Raw genomic sequence first — 16,995 nt, forward strand, 5'->3', positions numbered from 1 at the left:
CGACAATTACGTGAAAGAGTCGTAAAAGCGTAATGCCCCGTGGCCAGGCTATATCGTCGCGTAACGACGTCGTACGAGCATCCTGTTCGCGAACGCGACGCCGGAACACGTCGTTCGACGTACCGCAGCCATAGGAAACAAATCCGTGAACGGAAGTCGACGAGTCGATTCGCGAACGCTAGAAAACACGTTCGGTGAGCCGAGACGATTACTTTTCCACGAAGAAAAATCGCAGGAAACGCGAGGCTACCGTCGTTTACGTACCGCTTGAATATAAAACGTGCCGACCGTGCTTGCTTGCGATGCATAAACGTGAAAGCCTTTAAACCGGCCGCGAGCGGAAAAGCACGGTGATTTCATGGCGAAAAAACAAGACGACTTCATATTCACCGGAAAATTAAACGTTTGCCGTAAATATCATTATTTTTTTATTTTTGCAGTGCAACTTGTGACGCGGATCAACGAGTATCGATTCGATTCAGGAGTTAATTAACTTGTTAGACTCCTCATTGCTGAAAATCGAGAATATAAAACGTGAGAAGCTCACTCTGTACATTCACTGGACTTATCGTTCCTTTTAAGAGATCGAGTTTCTGAAGATGAATGAATTCGCGCACATTTAACTATTTTAAATTCTTCTAAGGGTAATACTCAGGGAATTGCTCAAGGAAATACATGTGAGAGCCGCAATTTAATCAGCTTTTGAATCGTAATTAGTACTTAATAGAATGGATAAATATGAAGTAAAGAATAACAAGGTAAATTCTTCTAGCGTAACGGTGGTCTAACATAGTTCACAAGTTAAAATGACGTTTCGTCTGGTCGAGATAGCGCGATACACGAAGCGATAACGAATAGGCTCGACGTTCCGCCTGAATCATTCCAATTACGTGTGCGTACAAACCGCCGCCGATTCATTAGGGGCCCGTTTACGAGTCACTCGATACACGTCAGACACCGCGTCCGAACGGGCGTGCGTATGTTCGACAAGCGCATGTACCTGTTGCTAACCGTGCAATCGAAGCCAATACAATAAATTCTTGTTGTGTTCGATGATTAATCATGAATGACAAAACGCCGTAATATGATACCGTCCCGACTAATAATAAATGACCGGCGTCCGGATCGATTCGAATCCCGATTCGATGCGGGACGGTGCGAAATGGTGAGCAGATTTTTCTCGCGATTCATCGTCCGGTGACAAACGAAACGAGCTTTTTTTTTTTTTTTAGCACCGAACGACAGAAACGACTTTTCGCCGAGATACGAGAATTTGATGCGCGCCGCATAAATTTCAACGAAAGGAAACGTGCGTGGAATCGAGAGAGAAAATAATGATCGTCTGGAGAAGGATCGATCGACGGAGACGCGTTGCTTCGTCCGACGGATCGGCCGATTAATCTCCTTGCTCCGTGAATCGACGGAAGTGCCACGTCCACGCAAGCAACCGGCGTGCATTTTATATCAAGTCATTTGCATCGAACGCGACCGCAAAGTGTAGCTTATAAATTACCGCGTGTCCGCGATAACCGCGATATCGGCCAAAGACAATAAACTACGGCGACTCGAACCTTACTGTTTGTTCTCCTTTTCCTTTTTCCTTTTTTTTTTTTTAACTACACCAACAACTTTGCCGTTCTACAGTCTAATTGTTACGTTACACAGAACTACTCGACGCGGCTACCTGTTCGTGTACACGCGAATTAACACGTGTCTGTCTATTGACGTTTAACGTTTCGCCTCTTTAGCGTCTAGATATTTCTGGCTGAATTGCCAGCCTGTAATTTACCTTCTTTCGTGCGCTTCACGGAAATCAATTTACAATTTTAAAATGTGTACAAAAATAGACAGAAATATGAACACGTATAAACGAGCTCATCACGATTTACGTCCTCGAAAACGCGACACGGAAAAGAAAACAGATTCTTCATTCGAGAGCCTTAAATAAAATAAACTGTAACAAAGCAAGACATGAAAGCCTAAAATCTCCCATCGCGATGTTCAGTTCACACGGTGCGTAAATTCAAAGCCGACCTGTGACCCTCCCCGTAGGAATTGCACACGGCATCGGCTCTGTCTACTTGGTCGGGTACCTTGTATCTTCCGCTAATGAAGACGCATACGACGGTGACGTTGCATCGCAATAATGAAGATATACAGGCGAAAGTAAGCCGCGTACATGCACGCGGCTGCGTGTGCACGCGAGACCGACTTAAAAGGAGAAGGTAACAGCTAACACGAAGAAACCGCGCGAGAAGAACCCGCTCAGCGGGTCGACTGAATAGCTGATGGGTTCTAAGGTCGACGTCTAGCATGGTTCTTTCATTAAAACACTGTCGCTTTGATTGGCTAGTTCTTACTCGACTTAACGCGGAAGAATTTATGGCATGTTTTTGGTATGTCTTAGGTAATTGAAAAAGCCACTATCCAGTAATAATTATGAAGGGAACGTTTTCTCCTGGCACAAATTCGAATAAATCTCAGAAACAGCGTAGTAAATTTGATAAAATTTGCAATTTTTCTTTCGATACGTAAGATTTTCACTCACCATAACGTAGTGGCGTTGCATCTCCGTCTTCTCCTGGGCGAGTTTCTCCAGCTCCAATTTAATACTGTACAGAACAAGCAGGAAAACGCACATTTAAGCAAAATATTAGTAAATGCAGGCGGCATACAAAAGCTGTAGGGCTTATGGGACGGGATATACGATACAATATAATTCAACGATTCTAACGTTCTCTTTTTTATATTTCCCTTTCTCCGAAAAGGATAAATTGAAATTATTTATTACAGAGATTCTTCTGATAAACTCAATTTTATCTCACTCCCAGAGAGGGTTAAAAACCTAATTACCGCGGTCGCGACGAACATCGATAATGGTTATTGAATCGATTTGCAGACGTTTCCCCATTGTTTCTGTTCATAGGATCGCCGTATATCGGAAACTATCGGTAAGCGGTGCAATTGCGTGGATGCCCCGTGAAATCGCGAAGAAGGGAATTTGTTTCGCTCGATCGAGTCCCATCTGGAACGAGGGAAATCGAGTGTGTCGCGTGTTTGCCAAGAGTTCCCCGGGAACACACGATCGAACTTAATATCTGTTACATATTTTTCTGTGACGTCGTATAAGTCGATATGAACGTTTAACGTGAATTTCGATCAAGATCGGAACAGGCTCGAACGAGCCGGTGCAACGTTACTTTCTCGTCTATGGGAACGATCGATCTTTATCGATGCGTCACGTAACAAGCCACCGTTCGACCGAAATAATAGGGCGCGTTAAATGGAAAATTAATTTCCATTGAACCGGCACGCCGGCAATACGCCGCGAAACGACGCGACCGACCGCACATAAAGTCCCCTCTACGGTGCGAGTAATTTTTTAACGACAACGGGACCGCGTCATATTTTTGTTTACCGCCGGCCTCCAGTGTTCCTACAAAATTGCATCCACCCCCCCCTTGTTTCTCTCTCCCTTCCGTTCGTATAATAAATAGGGTAGGTGTTGGTAATAGTTGAGTGCATCGAGCAACACCGTTCCTGCAAAATGTTTCACCTGTGTGCATTTATGCCGTACGCGTTTCCAGCCGTGTTACGAGTACATTTTACGAACGAACAGCAACAGCTCGGACATCGAGATAATTCTTCTCGGTTTCGCCCGCGTTATAACACCGATTACGCGAGCATTATGTTTTACGGTACTTTTCTTCGTCCACCGGTTTCAGCTAGCTCGCATTCCGATCCTATTATCGCGACACGCTTCATTATCGCCGCAAAACGAAAGCCCTGTATCGTTATTTAACGAGCCGTATATTATGACTCGTTGAAAGCGAGGAAAATAGGAGATTCGAACCGTTTCGATCGATATATTACTTCGTTTCGTAAACGATACAACATTGAAACGACAGAGATTAAATTAGAATGATGTTCATCTTCGGTTAAGGGGTTGTAAAATGTTTCATTAATACCACACGAACGCACGTAACAAATTAATTACACAATACGGAATTCTTTTAACGAATCCGTGGCGAGCAAAAGAGGTGAAAGCACGATGCAAGAAAAGCGGTTTGTAATCTAGGTTTTTCTCCCCCAGATTCTTTTCCCTCGCGGCTTACCATCACGTAATGCCTCTGTATCTCTATTTTTTCACTGGCCAGTTTCTCGCACTCCAATTTAAGGCTGCAGAAGGGGAACAAGAGCACAACATTAATATCCAGCAACCCTGGAGAACACGGAAAACCTTTGTCTGTCTCTCCGCTCGTCGTCGTATCCGCGACATTAAATTAAAACGCGCGCATCACGACAATAGGTACTAACGAGAAAAATCATAACGTCCGTAGGAAACAAAGGGGAATATAATGGAGAAAAGAAGGCCGGCTAATTCGCGACAACGAACGGAGTAAAAACAGTCGTTGGTCTTTTCCACGGCGGTGTTGAACGAAGAATAATAATGCAATAAGCACGCTCGTGAAACGCGTCATGGTAAATGAACAGCCAACGCGTACGTTGAAAGACGTATCTATCGTACCTTTGCCATCTCTACGCTCGATCAACTGATCGTCAAATTATCGATTCGTAATCGAATAGAAAGTCCACGAAAATGTTTCAGAACCAAGATGATCGTGACTGAATTGGCCAGGTGAAATTCTACGGCCTCGCGAGGCCTGTTCACGGAAATTCATTGGCAAAATTATTGTTCACCGATCGATTCTGAAATCACGGAAGCGAAAGTGCATCGGGTAACGTAGTTCAATCGTTAACGTTCCAACCGGGGAACCGTAAAATTGCAATCCACCTTCCTAAGAGTACGTTTTCACGTGACGGTAAATCGCGATATTTAATGACACGGCTTTTGTTGTCGTGAAAACTAGAAGTCGTAACGTTACGTTTAGGGGGGTAAATCGCACACTGTCACGACAGTGAAACTCATGGCTCTTAGCGTCACATGAAAACGTACCCTGACGTAGCTCTTCACCGATGAACAACGGAGAACGGTATCGCGTGTACGGAACGGTCTCTACCGTAAAGCAGCCACTCTCTTCGATCGTTTAACGATCTGTGAACGCGATATCGGTAACGAGACACTCCTTTTTACGCGTTGGCTCCTTTAAAGGGGAGAAGTGAATTATTCAGTCAATCGTTAGCGGATTTCAGTTGCCGTGTAAGGAGGGGACACGATAAAGAGAACGTGGAGATTCGAGCTGAGAAACTCCGAGAGCTTGCCAGATCGCGGTTGCTTCGTCAACGATAAATTAGTACGATATTAACGATCGGTCGAACGATAATTCCGGTTGCGCGACCGGCAACTCGGAGCCCATTAATTATTTTCAGATTGACGGGGTGCAACGATTTACAAGATGCCTTATCGAGGCCGTTTCACGGTGAACGGTTCAACGTGACATTAAATACGCGGAAAACCAGCACCTGTTCCACACGCGTTGCGTAGCCGCGAAAATTCTTCGCGGTTCGAAGCTCTGTCAATTTGTAAACAGCAAATTTATCGCTCCCTCCTGCCATCGTGCTCGATCTTTCCCTCGGGAATCGAGCTAGCGAAAGCATTTATTCACGAGCGTGCCACCGGTTTGATAATATAACTAACTCGCCTGAACCCGCCTTTCCACATCATCGATCGTATAATGCAGACATAAAATGAATTTATTCCACGCGATCGCGCCTGTTCCGCGTAATAGTTTCTTGAAACAGTGTTTTTACTCGCGCCTTAATCGAAGCCGATGAAAAGAATGCGCTGTTAAAAACATCGCTGTATCACTCGATTCGAAAGCTTCTTGTTATATTGATCTCTTTGCTGATTGGAAATTCAATTTAGAGTGGTTCATTATCTAATCGGATCGAGTTGTCGAGCCTTGAAGCGTTTTTTCCCTCCTTTCTACGCGATATTGTTAACACTATGTTTCTAGTTGTACTTGTCTCGACTTGGAACCTCTACTTGTAATAACGTGTTTTTTTATGCGTTTCATTTGAAATAATTATAAGATAAAAGCAGTAAGATTACACCCTATTCATTGAGTTTCAATCGCTTGAAATTGAAGCGATTCGATTTGAAATTACAAAATATACCACGAAAAGATCTGAAATGTTGTATCCGAGTGTGTACTAAGGTTTAACTTTGTCGATTCGCTAGAGAACGTCGAGGTGCGCGGTCAAGGAAAAATGGAGCACTCTATGGAAGAGTTGATGTGCACCGAGTGGGAAATTGGCTACTTTCCGTATGTCCTGCACGGAAAACGCGAGCGAATGCGTGGAAATGTCGTAATCCGTTCACGTACGTCTACGCTTATATTTATGCATGTATGCACACAACCCCGGGGACTTTACTCTCGGTCTGTATCTCTACCCTCCGGGTCCGTGTCGCTTGTGACACGAAACAGCAATTTAAGTTTCCGTCGTCGCTGGAAATCGTGCGGCACGTGACGTCGCGAATTAACACGTTTAAAGGTACGGGGCATAAATTAACGTGTCAAGCCGGTGATAAAGATCGTCGAGCGATGTGTACAGGTGAAAACCGACGGTACCGCCCGAAGAAAGTTCCCTTTTATCGGCTTAACTTAACTTTTCGCTGCTGCTTGCGTGCGAGATCGTATCGTACACGATTACCTTCTATATTCTCATGCTTGTTACGTTTTTACGATGTTATTTATTTCGAATGGACGGCTGGTCACACGGGACCGCGATCAAACTAAACTTGAACGGGAACCAGGTAACCGCCGAGTGGTCGAGGCTCGTTGAAATTATCGATTCTTCGCTGTGTAACTTTCTTATAACGAGAAGGAAAGTTTTCCTTTCTCGAGAAACCATTTCCTCCATTGTATTTGATTATTCCATCGAGAATTCTCTGTTTCCTTTGTTGTACTTTAGAGAGATCGAAGGGAAGGAAGAAAAATATTCTAACGAAATGACAAATGATACGATACGATAAGAATAGAATGTTTCCAAGTGGTAAAAGGAGTTGAATGGCTCGTAAACGTGTAACACGCGTGCACAGAATCGAAACCGAGAGGGCCCCCTCATCCTTCAGGCTATGTGCATACTTCGGTGTGCATAGCTTCCGCTCGGACAAACAATTCTCTGCCTACATCTGTCCGTTTGTCTGTCCCGCTTCGCCTACGCGCCGACACGACGTTTGCGCAAACACTTCCTAGATAAGATCCGACGTACTCCCAAACAGAGAGTCGACTCTAGTCAATGAATTACTGTTGCGAGAGATAAATAATTCCTTCGTAACAATTCGTTATAACAATTATAAGCAACTGACTCTGACTCGGATCTAATTTAAGTAATCAATTCATATTTTATCTCGTTTTATAATTAACCTTATATGAATTCATCTGTTAACATTGCAAAATCATTCAAGTCGTCGGTATGAAATAAATTTCGTTCAACAAGCAATTGTTACGAAGGAAAATAATATTTGTTTGATCGTCGATAAGTACAATATCGATTTCCCAACACCGGTACAGTTCTTCAAATAATTACGAGCAGTATCATGTATCTTTTAGTGATTGAAAACCATTTTGAAAGAAGTTGAATCTGTTTCAAGATAAGGACCGAGAACAAACAGTATCTTGTTCTGTTCGCAAACAGGTCGCGTGTACATTTTAAATAAGACAACGACATTTTTACCACCTCGACACGAATCGACCTCGAGAATATTCAATTTCTTTTTCTTTCTTTTTTTTTTTTTCATCAAAAACAAGAATTCATTTCAAGAGGCGAGGGGTTTCGGGGAGGGCATAATTTATTGATATTAAACATAGAGGTCTACCTGTGATACTGTGTCTGAAGAAAGTTGAAGTCCTCCTTGATACGATCGCACAACTCGCCGATCGAGAATTTATATTGCTGGCCAGGCTGCGGTGGACCCTGAAACACGAAATAAAACGATACGGTCAGTTCATCCGGCGATCAAACGGTTTTTTGTTCGTCGAAACATGCTACGGGACGTTGGATTTTACAGAAACCTTTTTCAAGAATGAACAACCGAATTTTCACACGCGATATCCTCTGTCTTTCGACGTCAGAGTGATAAATATCCTGTTGTTTATTTTGTTCGCTATTTTTAGTATAAATTTCAGAACATTCTTGAAAATAATTTCCCAAATCATCGACACAATTTATCGACGAGCAACGCTGCTGTATCTTCTCGTGTCACCAAAGTGCATCGTCAGAGCTTCTAAGAGAAGCCCTCGAAGCATCGACGTTAAGCGACTGAAAGGTTACCTCCGAATGACTCTGCCTGATCTTGTTTGTATCCATGCTACTTCGAGGTAGAACCATGGAAATATTTTGTTTTAGTATTACCAGACTTCCCTCCGGACAAAATGAAATCCGAAATGATCTCCCGAGCGAATCAACAACCAACTTACTGGTTCGTGAAAAACGCGCGATAACTTTCATCGAATTTCCAATATACGGGATCGTTTGGAGAATAAATCGAACGTGTTCGAAGCGTAATCGGACGTCGTGATTGCGTACGGAACGAATGGTAATCCTTCGATGTGCCGGATGTACTTGTCACGGCCCACGTAAGCAGCCACCTCGAGGCGTGCACACGAACGCAAGCGGCATAAGCGGCGGATATCGTGCCGCTGCTTTGGCTTCCGTTCGCTGATTACGTATCCAGTTTAAATCTCTGCTTCTCTCTCTCTCTGCTCCCTTCTCTTTCCCCTTCGCTCTTGCAACAGCAAGAGCTCAGCCCGTAAAAGTGCGGCTCAAAGAAAAAAAAAAAAGGATCCAGGAAACACTTTAGATGGAAATCGAGTCTGGTACCGCGAGAAACATTGTTTCCTAGCGTTCCGCTGCGTTACGGATATTGCCTCGCACAGTGTAAAGATGTAACCAACCACCGACTACCGTTTCGAAGGATAATCGATTCCATTACTGCGCGTATAATCGACGAGTAATTAACGTTAATTATATCGACGTCAAAGCGTTAACTGGCTTGTACTATTAATTATCGCGGTGTTTCTAAACCAACTGGGAAGGGACTGAAACCTGAGATCTTTACCTACTTGTTTTTTTTTTTTTTAATTTTTGTCCTACCATGAACTGGTTGCATTTTCGACAACGAAAGAGACACGGATGTCCTTCGGTTGTGTCAGTAACAGCGGGTGGATTTTATCCCGTAGTCAGTGATATATCGGCTATCTTACGAAATCGTTCTACCGATCAATAAAGAGACCTGACACGTATCCCTGGCGTCGTTCGGTTGTCGCTTTTATTTCCCGGCGAAACAACGGGCACGAGGGTGTTGGGGAAAGACGGAAATAGCGGAGCAAATTCGGTTGCTGCTCCGGCATTTGAGAGGCCGATGGAAACCCACGCTTACCGACTTTGGCGGCAGCTGTACCAGCACCCACGACCGTAAAAGCCACATTATTACCGGTAGTACCGCTGCTACCCACCTCCGTATACCTGTCGGTAATAACGTTACGAGCGTGTTATCGATCGTTTTGCACGTCGTACCCCGCAAAACGGATACGCCACGACGGTCTCGTAAAAGCTGAAATAGTTCTCTTCTCCTTTTCGTCCCACCGATTCACCCAGGATTGCTCTCTTTCACCGTTCTTCGTCGCACGACCGCCCGAACGAGAACCATTTACACGCGTTATTCCGCCCGAGCTTAAAGGCCGCGTATCTCGCGTTGCTTTTAATAAAAACCCTACCAAGGTGAAAGTTGTTCGAAAGATATACTACGCGTGTTCGATAAACTCGATGGAAAATTAAGGTTTCCATCGTAGATTTATACGAATGCTGTGCCCTCGTAATTGTAACAACGACTCTATTGCGCGTGAAACTCAAAGTAAGCAGAGAATTAAACGTGACGTAAGATCAGAGTTAATAATGTCAATGACGAGGGCAAATATGATTCGCGTAGGAACCGTATGTGTGTACAGAAAGTAATGAGGAACGTTACGTAGGAATTTGGTAAAAGGCGACGTTCTAGCGCTTACGAAACGGAACCTAGTCTACAACTTAACTAGAATCGATAACGCGCTTATCAGGTTAGCGCGAGATATTTGCTAGATAATGCGCTAGTCGTCGCGAAGCCGTCAAAGGCGACACCGCATATCTCATTTGTCGCTTGTCGCGGGAGAAGCGTAATAAACGTAACTGTTCACCCCAAAGCGTGTTACGTAGAAAAACGGCTCTAGTCTGTCAAAGTGCGCGTGTTTTTAAACGACATCGGACACGTGTAAACGAGCATCGACACAGACTGCATCCGGTTAACGGGCGGCCTTAAAGGCTGACCGCTCGGGGGCTCAGCAAGAATCGACGGAGGCACGCGTTGCTGATCGGCAGAATCGTTGATCCCATTTGTTCGCGCAAAGCCAGTCGCGGTCAATCCAATTAATTTATTGGCTTTCGCCGCGGAGCATCCGTACTATCTCGCCGGACAACGCTATATACTTAACGGGCACGAGCTTCTATCAGCGAGAATCGCGGTAATACCCGCGGCGCCAAGCTCGATCGCGAGAGATCGACTTGCGATTACGTACGTACGGGAAACGATCTCTGTCATTAGACTCGTAAACGTTACGATTGAATCGTTGCGAAATCGACTCGATTTCAAAACTTGTTGCACGGATTTTCTGGGAAAGGATTTTATTTCGACATGCTGAGTTCACCGCGATATTTATTTAGTCAGAGGGATAAATTAATTCTGATAAATTGCAAAATAATTTTACGATTCTTGATAGCATTCATTCGAACAAGGATTTCTTGTTTTCTAATTCGATGGAAACGTTTAATTTAGATTTCATGTTTGACAATGCAAATCATTCTATTGCATCTGGGAGATAAAAATATGTACCTATATTCTCAAAGCTTATAATAACGCAATAAACATTTTTCTGTTTGTTTTACTGCTCGTTCGCTTTCAGTTCCGTTAATATCCCTTTCCATGAAATACGTTCCATGCATTTGATCTGTAAGTCGCGTTTCCCTCGTTGTTGGAATTCCGTGTTCTTTATTATTTCACCGCCATACGGTACACACATAAACACACCATTCCCACGTTATAATTGTTATTTTATGCACGCAACCATAGCATCGAGATTGTAACCATCCACATATATTCGTTGTCTTAAAATACCACTGTATATTTTCTACGGAAACATTTTCTGTAAAAGCCTGGAATCTGATTGTTCCAGGGGTCGAGTGAAAATTTCCACAATATTCATCGATGATCAACGTTGATATACAACGAACATAAACATTCGTTTCGAATGAAAATGAAATAAAACGTGTTACCTTTCGTTTCTGTTCACACCGCCCATGTACCATCTCGAAAAACAAACGTTCATAGTTGTTCGCGTTTTGAAATGCGACTGAAAATCAAGTCTGAAAACAGACAGGCCGATCCGAGGTAACGAAAAATTAAATTCAAATTTTCCTGACGGCGGTCGATATCGTTCTCGTGCTGATCGACACGCGAATCAAATAAAGGCGTAATAAATACGTGTTGTCCCTATGAAATCAAGCTAAAACACCGCGTAAAAATATTCCCGGTGCACTGTTTGCCAGCCACGGTGGCCGTATCAATAATAAAGCGATCGAGCACGTTCTCGCGTACTCATTCGACTGATTTTTCGGACGAAAAATCGCTTGTATACGCCGAGAGGGAAAATCCATTTTTCGTTGCGGTTTAAAATATTCATCGCGTTACATCGAATAAAACGGGAACAAGGAGGGAGGCGACAGGGGTTGGTTTCGACGCGAGGGGGGTACAGAAAGGTAGCGGGGAATGTGATTAACTTCCGTTGAAAAGCGAAACGCGAATTATGTCGTTTCGACGAATAATGATGAGAGAGCACAGCCGGCAGCCGTCAATCAGTGTCCTTTACGTCCTGCGGCCGATTTAATTATCCGATATCTCGACTCACCCCTCGCAAAATTCAACCCCTTTTCACGTCACAAAGAGCCTGTCCTTCTCTTTTACCTCTCTCTATCCACCTACGTTTTTATTTTTTCGTCGATCGAGAGCAATCGCAATAACGCGATCAGTATTCGACCAACGCGCGGCCCGAAAACTGCCGTGAAATCGGCGACTAACGGGTGCGACCACCGAAAAAGAATTAATATCGTGACGCGGTCGATTGAAACAGCGGTGGCTGGACGCAGGGCAACTTTCGAGAAATTGTTTTTCCAATATTGCGAGATTTTCGTTGACTTTCGTTAAATCGTGCCACCAACACCGACACAGCCAAAGCGTCGCGCGATCGTTGTTCGCAAAAAAGAAATTAAAAAGAAAAAATTCCGCCGAAGAAACGCGCGCTCGACGACGGCGAAGAATTAATATCGGGACACGAGGTACGGTTGAAATATCACTGAGATTCGACAAAGAAAAACTCGCTCGTATTTTTCGTTTCGTCGATTTCATTATCCCCGTGACGCTTTACCGGTGCCGTCGTAAAAAGAAGCATCGAAAAGAAGAACGAAACGTAGCACGAGTCGATACAACGCGATTTCTTTCGCGTTCATCGAACAAGACCTATCGAACCGTACAAAACGTCTCGTTTATTCTTACCCGTCCCGAGATGCTTCCGTTTATTCTCGAAAAAAGGAGCAACCCTGTCTGAGAATTTCCCGGCAAGAGCGACGTCGTCGAAACGCATCCAACGGAACGAATGCGAAGAAAAGAGAAGAGAAGAAAGGAGTCGTGTCGTTTCATCGTTCTAGGGTAATATTTGTTAACAACTTTAATAACTCGACGCTGCACAAAGTGCATTATCTGTGCATCAGAGAGAAGGCCGACGAGCGTGTCGTGGTTCGCATTACGTCGGATAGTGGCAACAGAACCAATCAGTTGCGTTTGCAGCCACTCAAGTACGCTTAAGTGGCGAATATCAGCGCGCCTAATTACGTTAGTTCCATCGATCTTGCTCCGTCCACTAAAGACTCGATTATCAGCATGCATTATCGGCCGAGTTAAGGGGTTCTCTCTCCTTCTCTCTCTCTCTCTATCTGTGTGCGGTGTCCCCCGATACCACACCGTCTCTTCCGTGAAAGCGAAACACGCGCGTCAAACCGCTAAAGATACATTAATCATTTCGCGAATCGATTCTGGATAAGCCGCTCTCCAGCCACCGAGCCGGCCGAGCGAGCTTTATACATATTAACAGGGCTAAACGGACCGTACAGCGGAGAAAGCACCAGCTAGTACCGACAATTTAATTACCATAATTGCCGCGTAATAATTAAACAAAAAGTTAAAAGCTCTCGCAATTAGGTACGTTGTCCGCGCGAACAGGATCGAAAGGATCGCTCGAATCCCTTGAAACCCTCGATATCATGCATATTTATATCGAATGATAGATTTCTAACGAGGAGCTTCGAAGGGGAGTCGATAATTCGGAGCAGTTTCTTTCGAATTTCGCGTGGAAATACAAGGATTAATAAAATTCAACGGATGTTGGGGGTTTGAAAGTTTTTGAGAAAATCAAAGTTAAAGCTGTGAAGACGGTATGGAAGGCTGGGGTAAATGGAGAATGACAGAGAAGAGCTTCGAGGGCCTGGCGGTTTTCCTCGTACCACAAAACCGCCAACACGTGGCGCGGATTCCGAAACCACCCTACGACCAGAGCCGACCGCATTCGCCCTATAACCGGACCAACTTACAACCCCGTAGTTCGAAAGCCCGCCCACTGGTCAAGGTCTTTGAGGCTCGTACGTGCATTTCAGGGATGAAACACACGTTTCAAATATTCCTCGTGTTCACCTAATACGTACTCACCTCTAAATTATTCAACCTTTACTTACGCAATTCATAGTGTACAAATTAATTTAAATTGAAAAACGAACTGCGTTATTTGATTCCATAAAATAGCTCGCAAATGATAATTTAACTTCAAAAGGAAAGGCGGAACACTGATTAATCGGTATTCGATTTGACGGCTTCTTCGATATTCTAGTTGCTACGGTTCGAGTATAATAAAAGAGCAGAGAAAATTTAAACGAATTGGAAAATTCAATTACCCCTGTATCGGTGATTTTTACGCGTAGAATATCGTTCGAAGCGTTCGTCGATCAAATTAAATTAAACACAGCAAAAATGATTGTAACGTCGCATCAGGTATTCTTTTACGAGTATTCATTATATACCTATACCGACCGTAACGATATGTAATCATCTTGCACGATGTTTTTCCGCGAAAATTGACACGTATGAAAAGTGTATCGTATCGTTCTAGAAACACGGAGAATCTGCCGTAATAAACCACTCGTATGTATAACTACCTAATTATTATAACGAATAAATTATGTACGCGTACGAGTAACAACTTCGTAAACACGAAAATACTTTTGAAATTTCTTCTTCACAACTCGTAATATAAGCAACCAGTCCCGGGTCTGGATACAGCCGGTTGATCGAGATATCTCATCATAAATTACCACTTAATCATACGTTTCAGTTTCATGGTAATCGGTTGATCGCGTTAATTCCAGTCGCTCCGATTTCCCCTCAAACGATCCTTCGGTTCGACGATCACGGTGATATATCTCGAGCTGTGCATCGAAGCAAGAAACCGAGATCAAAATCACGCGACGTCTTAGCAAAGAAAATACGGTTCAATTGTCGGGGTGTTGATTCAACGATCCGCGGTTTCTGTATCCGCGAAAGTAGTTTCTCGAGCGATGAGACACGACGCTTCTGCTTCGACGCTCGAACACAAACGGATTATCACCGTTTGGCTCGGCAAACCCGACGAGCAGCACGAATGAACACGGAAATTATGCAACGCGATAACAGTTCCCTTAATATCGCCAGACAATGTGCCCCAAGATTTGCATGAAGTAAGGAGAGAGGAAGAGCAACGCGAGTGAACGACAAAAGGAGGGACGAGGAAATAATACACGCCTCGTCGAGAACGGTGTATCTTATTGATCATTATGATTATTCCCTGAAGCAGACTGTGAATTCAACCGGGGACTACGGTGCGCGACCGGCATTTGCATAAGCAATGCATTTTGATTCGTAGACCTACATTGTGAGCGGAACACGGAATGACATAAATAATGCATGCCGCGATGATCGCGCGAACCGTGTCTATCGCGGAACGAGAACGATTCTCGCGCTCGTAATTCTTTGGTATGCAAGCTTGCCAACCCGGCGAACCGTACGCGATCCGTTCTACACCCGTTTTGCGATAATTGAGAGATTTTATTCGCGCATCGATCCGACAACGATACCACGCCGCGACGCGGCTTGGCGCGAACTCGCCGCTTCCGCTTTTACTGTCTCGTTTACGAGCCTCTATTACTTCCGTCAGGAAATATTTCATGCGTTGTGCAAACGGTTTCGTGAGTACACTTCATTTTTTTTAATTATGCGGCACTGAATGACACGTGAATTCCATACGGAACGAACGCTCAATTATCTTCCTGATGTATTTTTCATTAAAACATGCCATTCGTGCAATAGAATTAGAGCTTCGTAAATGTAGCGTGTCACCGATGAATTCAAATGGAATTCCTGGTGATACGTAACTTTTGCAACATTTTAAAAACGCATTTGTAAGCTTTGATTAGAAAGTGCGGAAAGGTTAAATTGAACCACCCTGTATATTGGCTCGTATGCCTGGACATATTCATACGGTAAATTTCTTTTATTCCCGGTGGCAGGGCTGGCTCACCGTTCGAAGCGATGTGAATCGAGCTGAAAACACCTGACACACTCAGCGGCAGACACACGCGCAGCGAGTAACAACGGACACGGACACGGACCCTCTACCTTTCTCACTCTACCATTCACATTTTCCGTTTGACTGTCTCGCTCGTTCCAGCGAGCACTCGTGCAGATCCGTCGATAAGAGGCGGCCGCGGCAGTTTAACCCGCCGAGCAATTAAGGCGATACGATCGGTGCTCTCGTGAAATAACGTCACACTGCAGAGAGCTGGATACGTGGATAAGTGCTACCTCTGTGTTCTCGTCCCACCCGTTTCTCTTCTCTTTCCCTCTCGCGTCCTCGTGCCCAACGTTACTGTCCCTCTTTCTCCGATCCTTTGAAACGTGCTTTCTCTCAGCCGCCCTTTATCTATTATGCTGGCGCTCGCACACGCCCGACTACACGCCAGCCGATGCATATGTGTTTACACGCATGCTTTGCATCGCGTTTTCACGTGCGCGCACCGCGACGCCCGATGACAGCGACGACGACGACGACCAGCTGTGCCCGCTTCGCAGGGACCGGTGTGCGCGGCCGGCTTAACATAATAACACAGCACCGCTGACGTTTATGCACTCGGTGCAGGCCGAGTAAATGCACCGTGGAGACTGGCTGCTTGTAAGCCCGACACCGACGGGCCCTTTTTTCCCCCCTTGCTCCGTGGCTAATTAAAGTTAAACACAAATTACAACCGGTCGGGAACGTTTCCGTGACGCACGGCGGCGTTGCGTGTCCGTGAAGCTCGATTGCCTCGAAACCATAAGCACCACGGTCCTTCTCTATTTTCTCGTTGATTGTTCCGTGAACGGTACACAAAACGATTCGGTCGGAATTATTCGAGCGTTCTTCCCGTTGATCTTTCGTGCTTTTTCGCGTTCAAAGTTATTCCTTACTTAATAATCTTATTTACATCCAGCGAGATAAGAATTAAAACTCTTTATATAATTGCGGCTAAACGCAATCTCGACACGCTCTTCGATAATGAAAACCCTCATAATCCGCGCGATAAAGAATGAACAAGATTAGTAAAAAGTAGTAACGTTGTTGGACAACAAAAGCGTGCAGGAGAGAAAAGGGGGAAAAAGCGGACGGTCCCTGGTTGTGACCGGGTAAGCAAAAGATAACAACGAGAGCACGGAAAGAAGAGCTTGAAAAAAAAACACGTGGAAGCGGAACGAAGATTAAATGAACAGAAGCCAGGGAAAGCGAACAAAGGACCGAAAGCAACGGTTCGTCTACTCCGAGTGGACCAGGTAATTACTGGCCGAATCTCCTCTGTCTTTCCCCACCTCTGACGCCTATCTTTTCC

At 44.6% G+C, this 16,995-nt stretch overlaps 1 protein-coding gene across 7 annotated transcripts in view; it reads right to left on the bottom strand.

Annotated features, from left to right (window-relative positions):
* Nucleotides 1-16,995, bottom strand: part of LOC117611916 (protein groucho) — an 81,686-nt gene that overhangs the window by 50,146 nt on the left and 14,545 nt on the right. For 2 of the 7 annotated variants that reach the window (XM_034340388.2, XM_034340387.2), the window contains exon 1: nucleotides 7,784-7,881. Coding sequence is in view for 5 of the 7 variants with exons in the window: in XM_034340382.2 (XP_034196273.1) it covers nucleotides 4,116-4,179; nucleotides 7,784-7,881; nucleotides 8,239-8,415 (339 nt within the window). In the remaining 2 variants the exon portion in view is untranslated. Of the gene's footprint in view, nucleotides 1-2,548; nucleotides 2,613-4,115; nucleotides 4,180-7,783; nucleotides 7,882-8,238; nucleotides 8,486-16,995 lie in introns of those variants that run through there. The other 5 variants (XM_034340382.2, XM_034340384.2, XM_034340381.2 and 2 more) reach the window with 5 other exon arrangements.

This window comes from Osmia lignaria, chromosome 10 (assembly GCF_051020975.1).
Source record: "Osmia lignaria lignaria isolate PbOS001 chromosome 10, iyOsmLign1, whole genome shotgun sequence".
Classification (NCBI taxonomy): domain Eukaryota; kingdom Metazoa; phylum Arthropoda; class Insecta; order Hymenoptera; family Megachilidae; genus Osmia; species Osmia lignaria.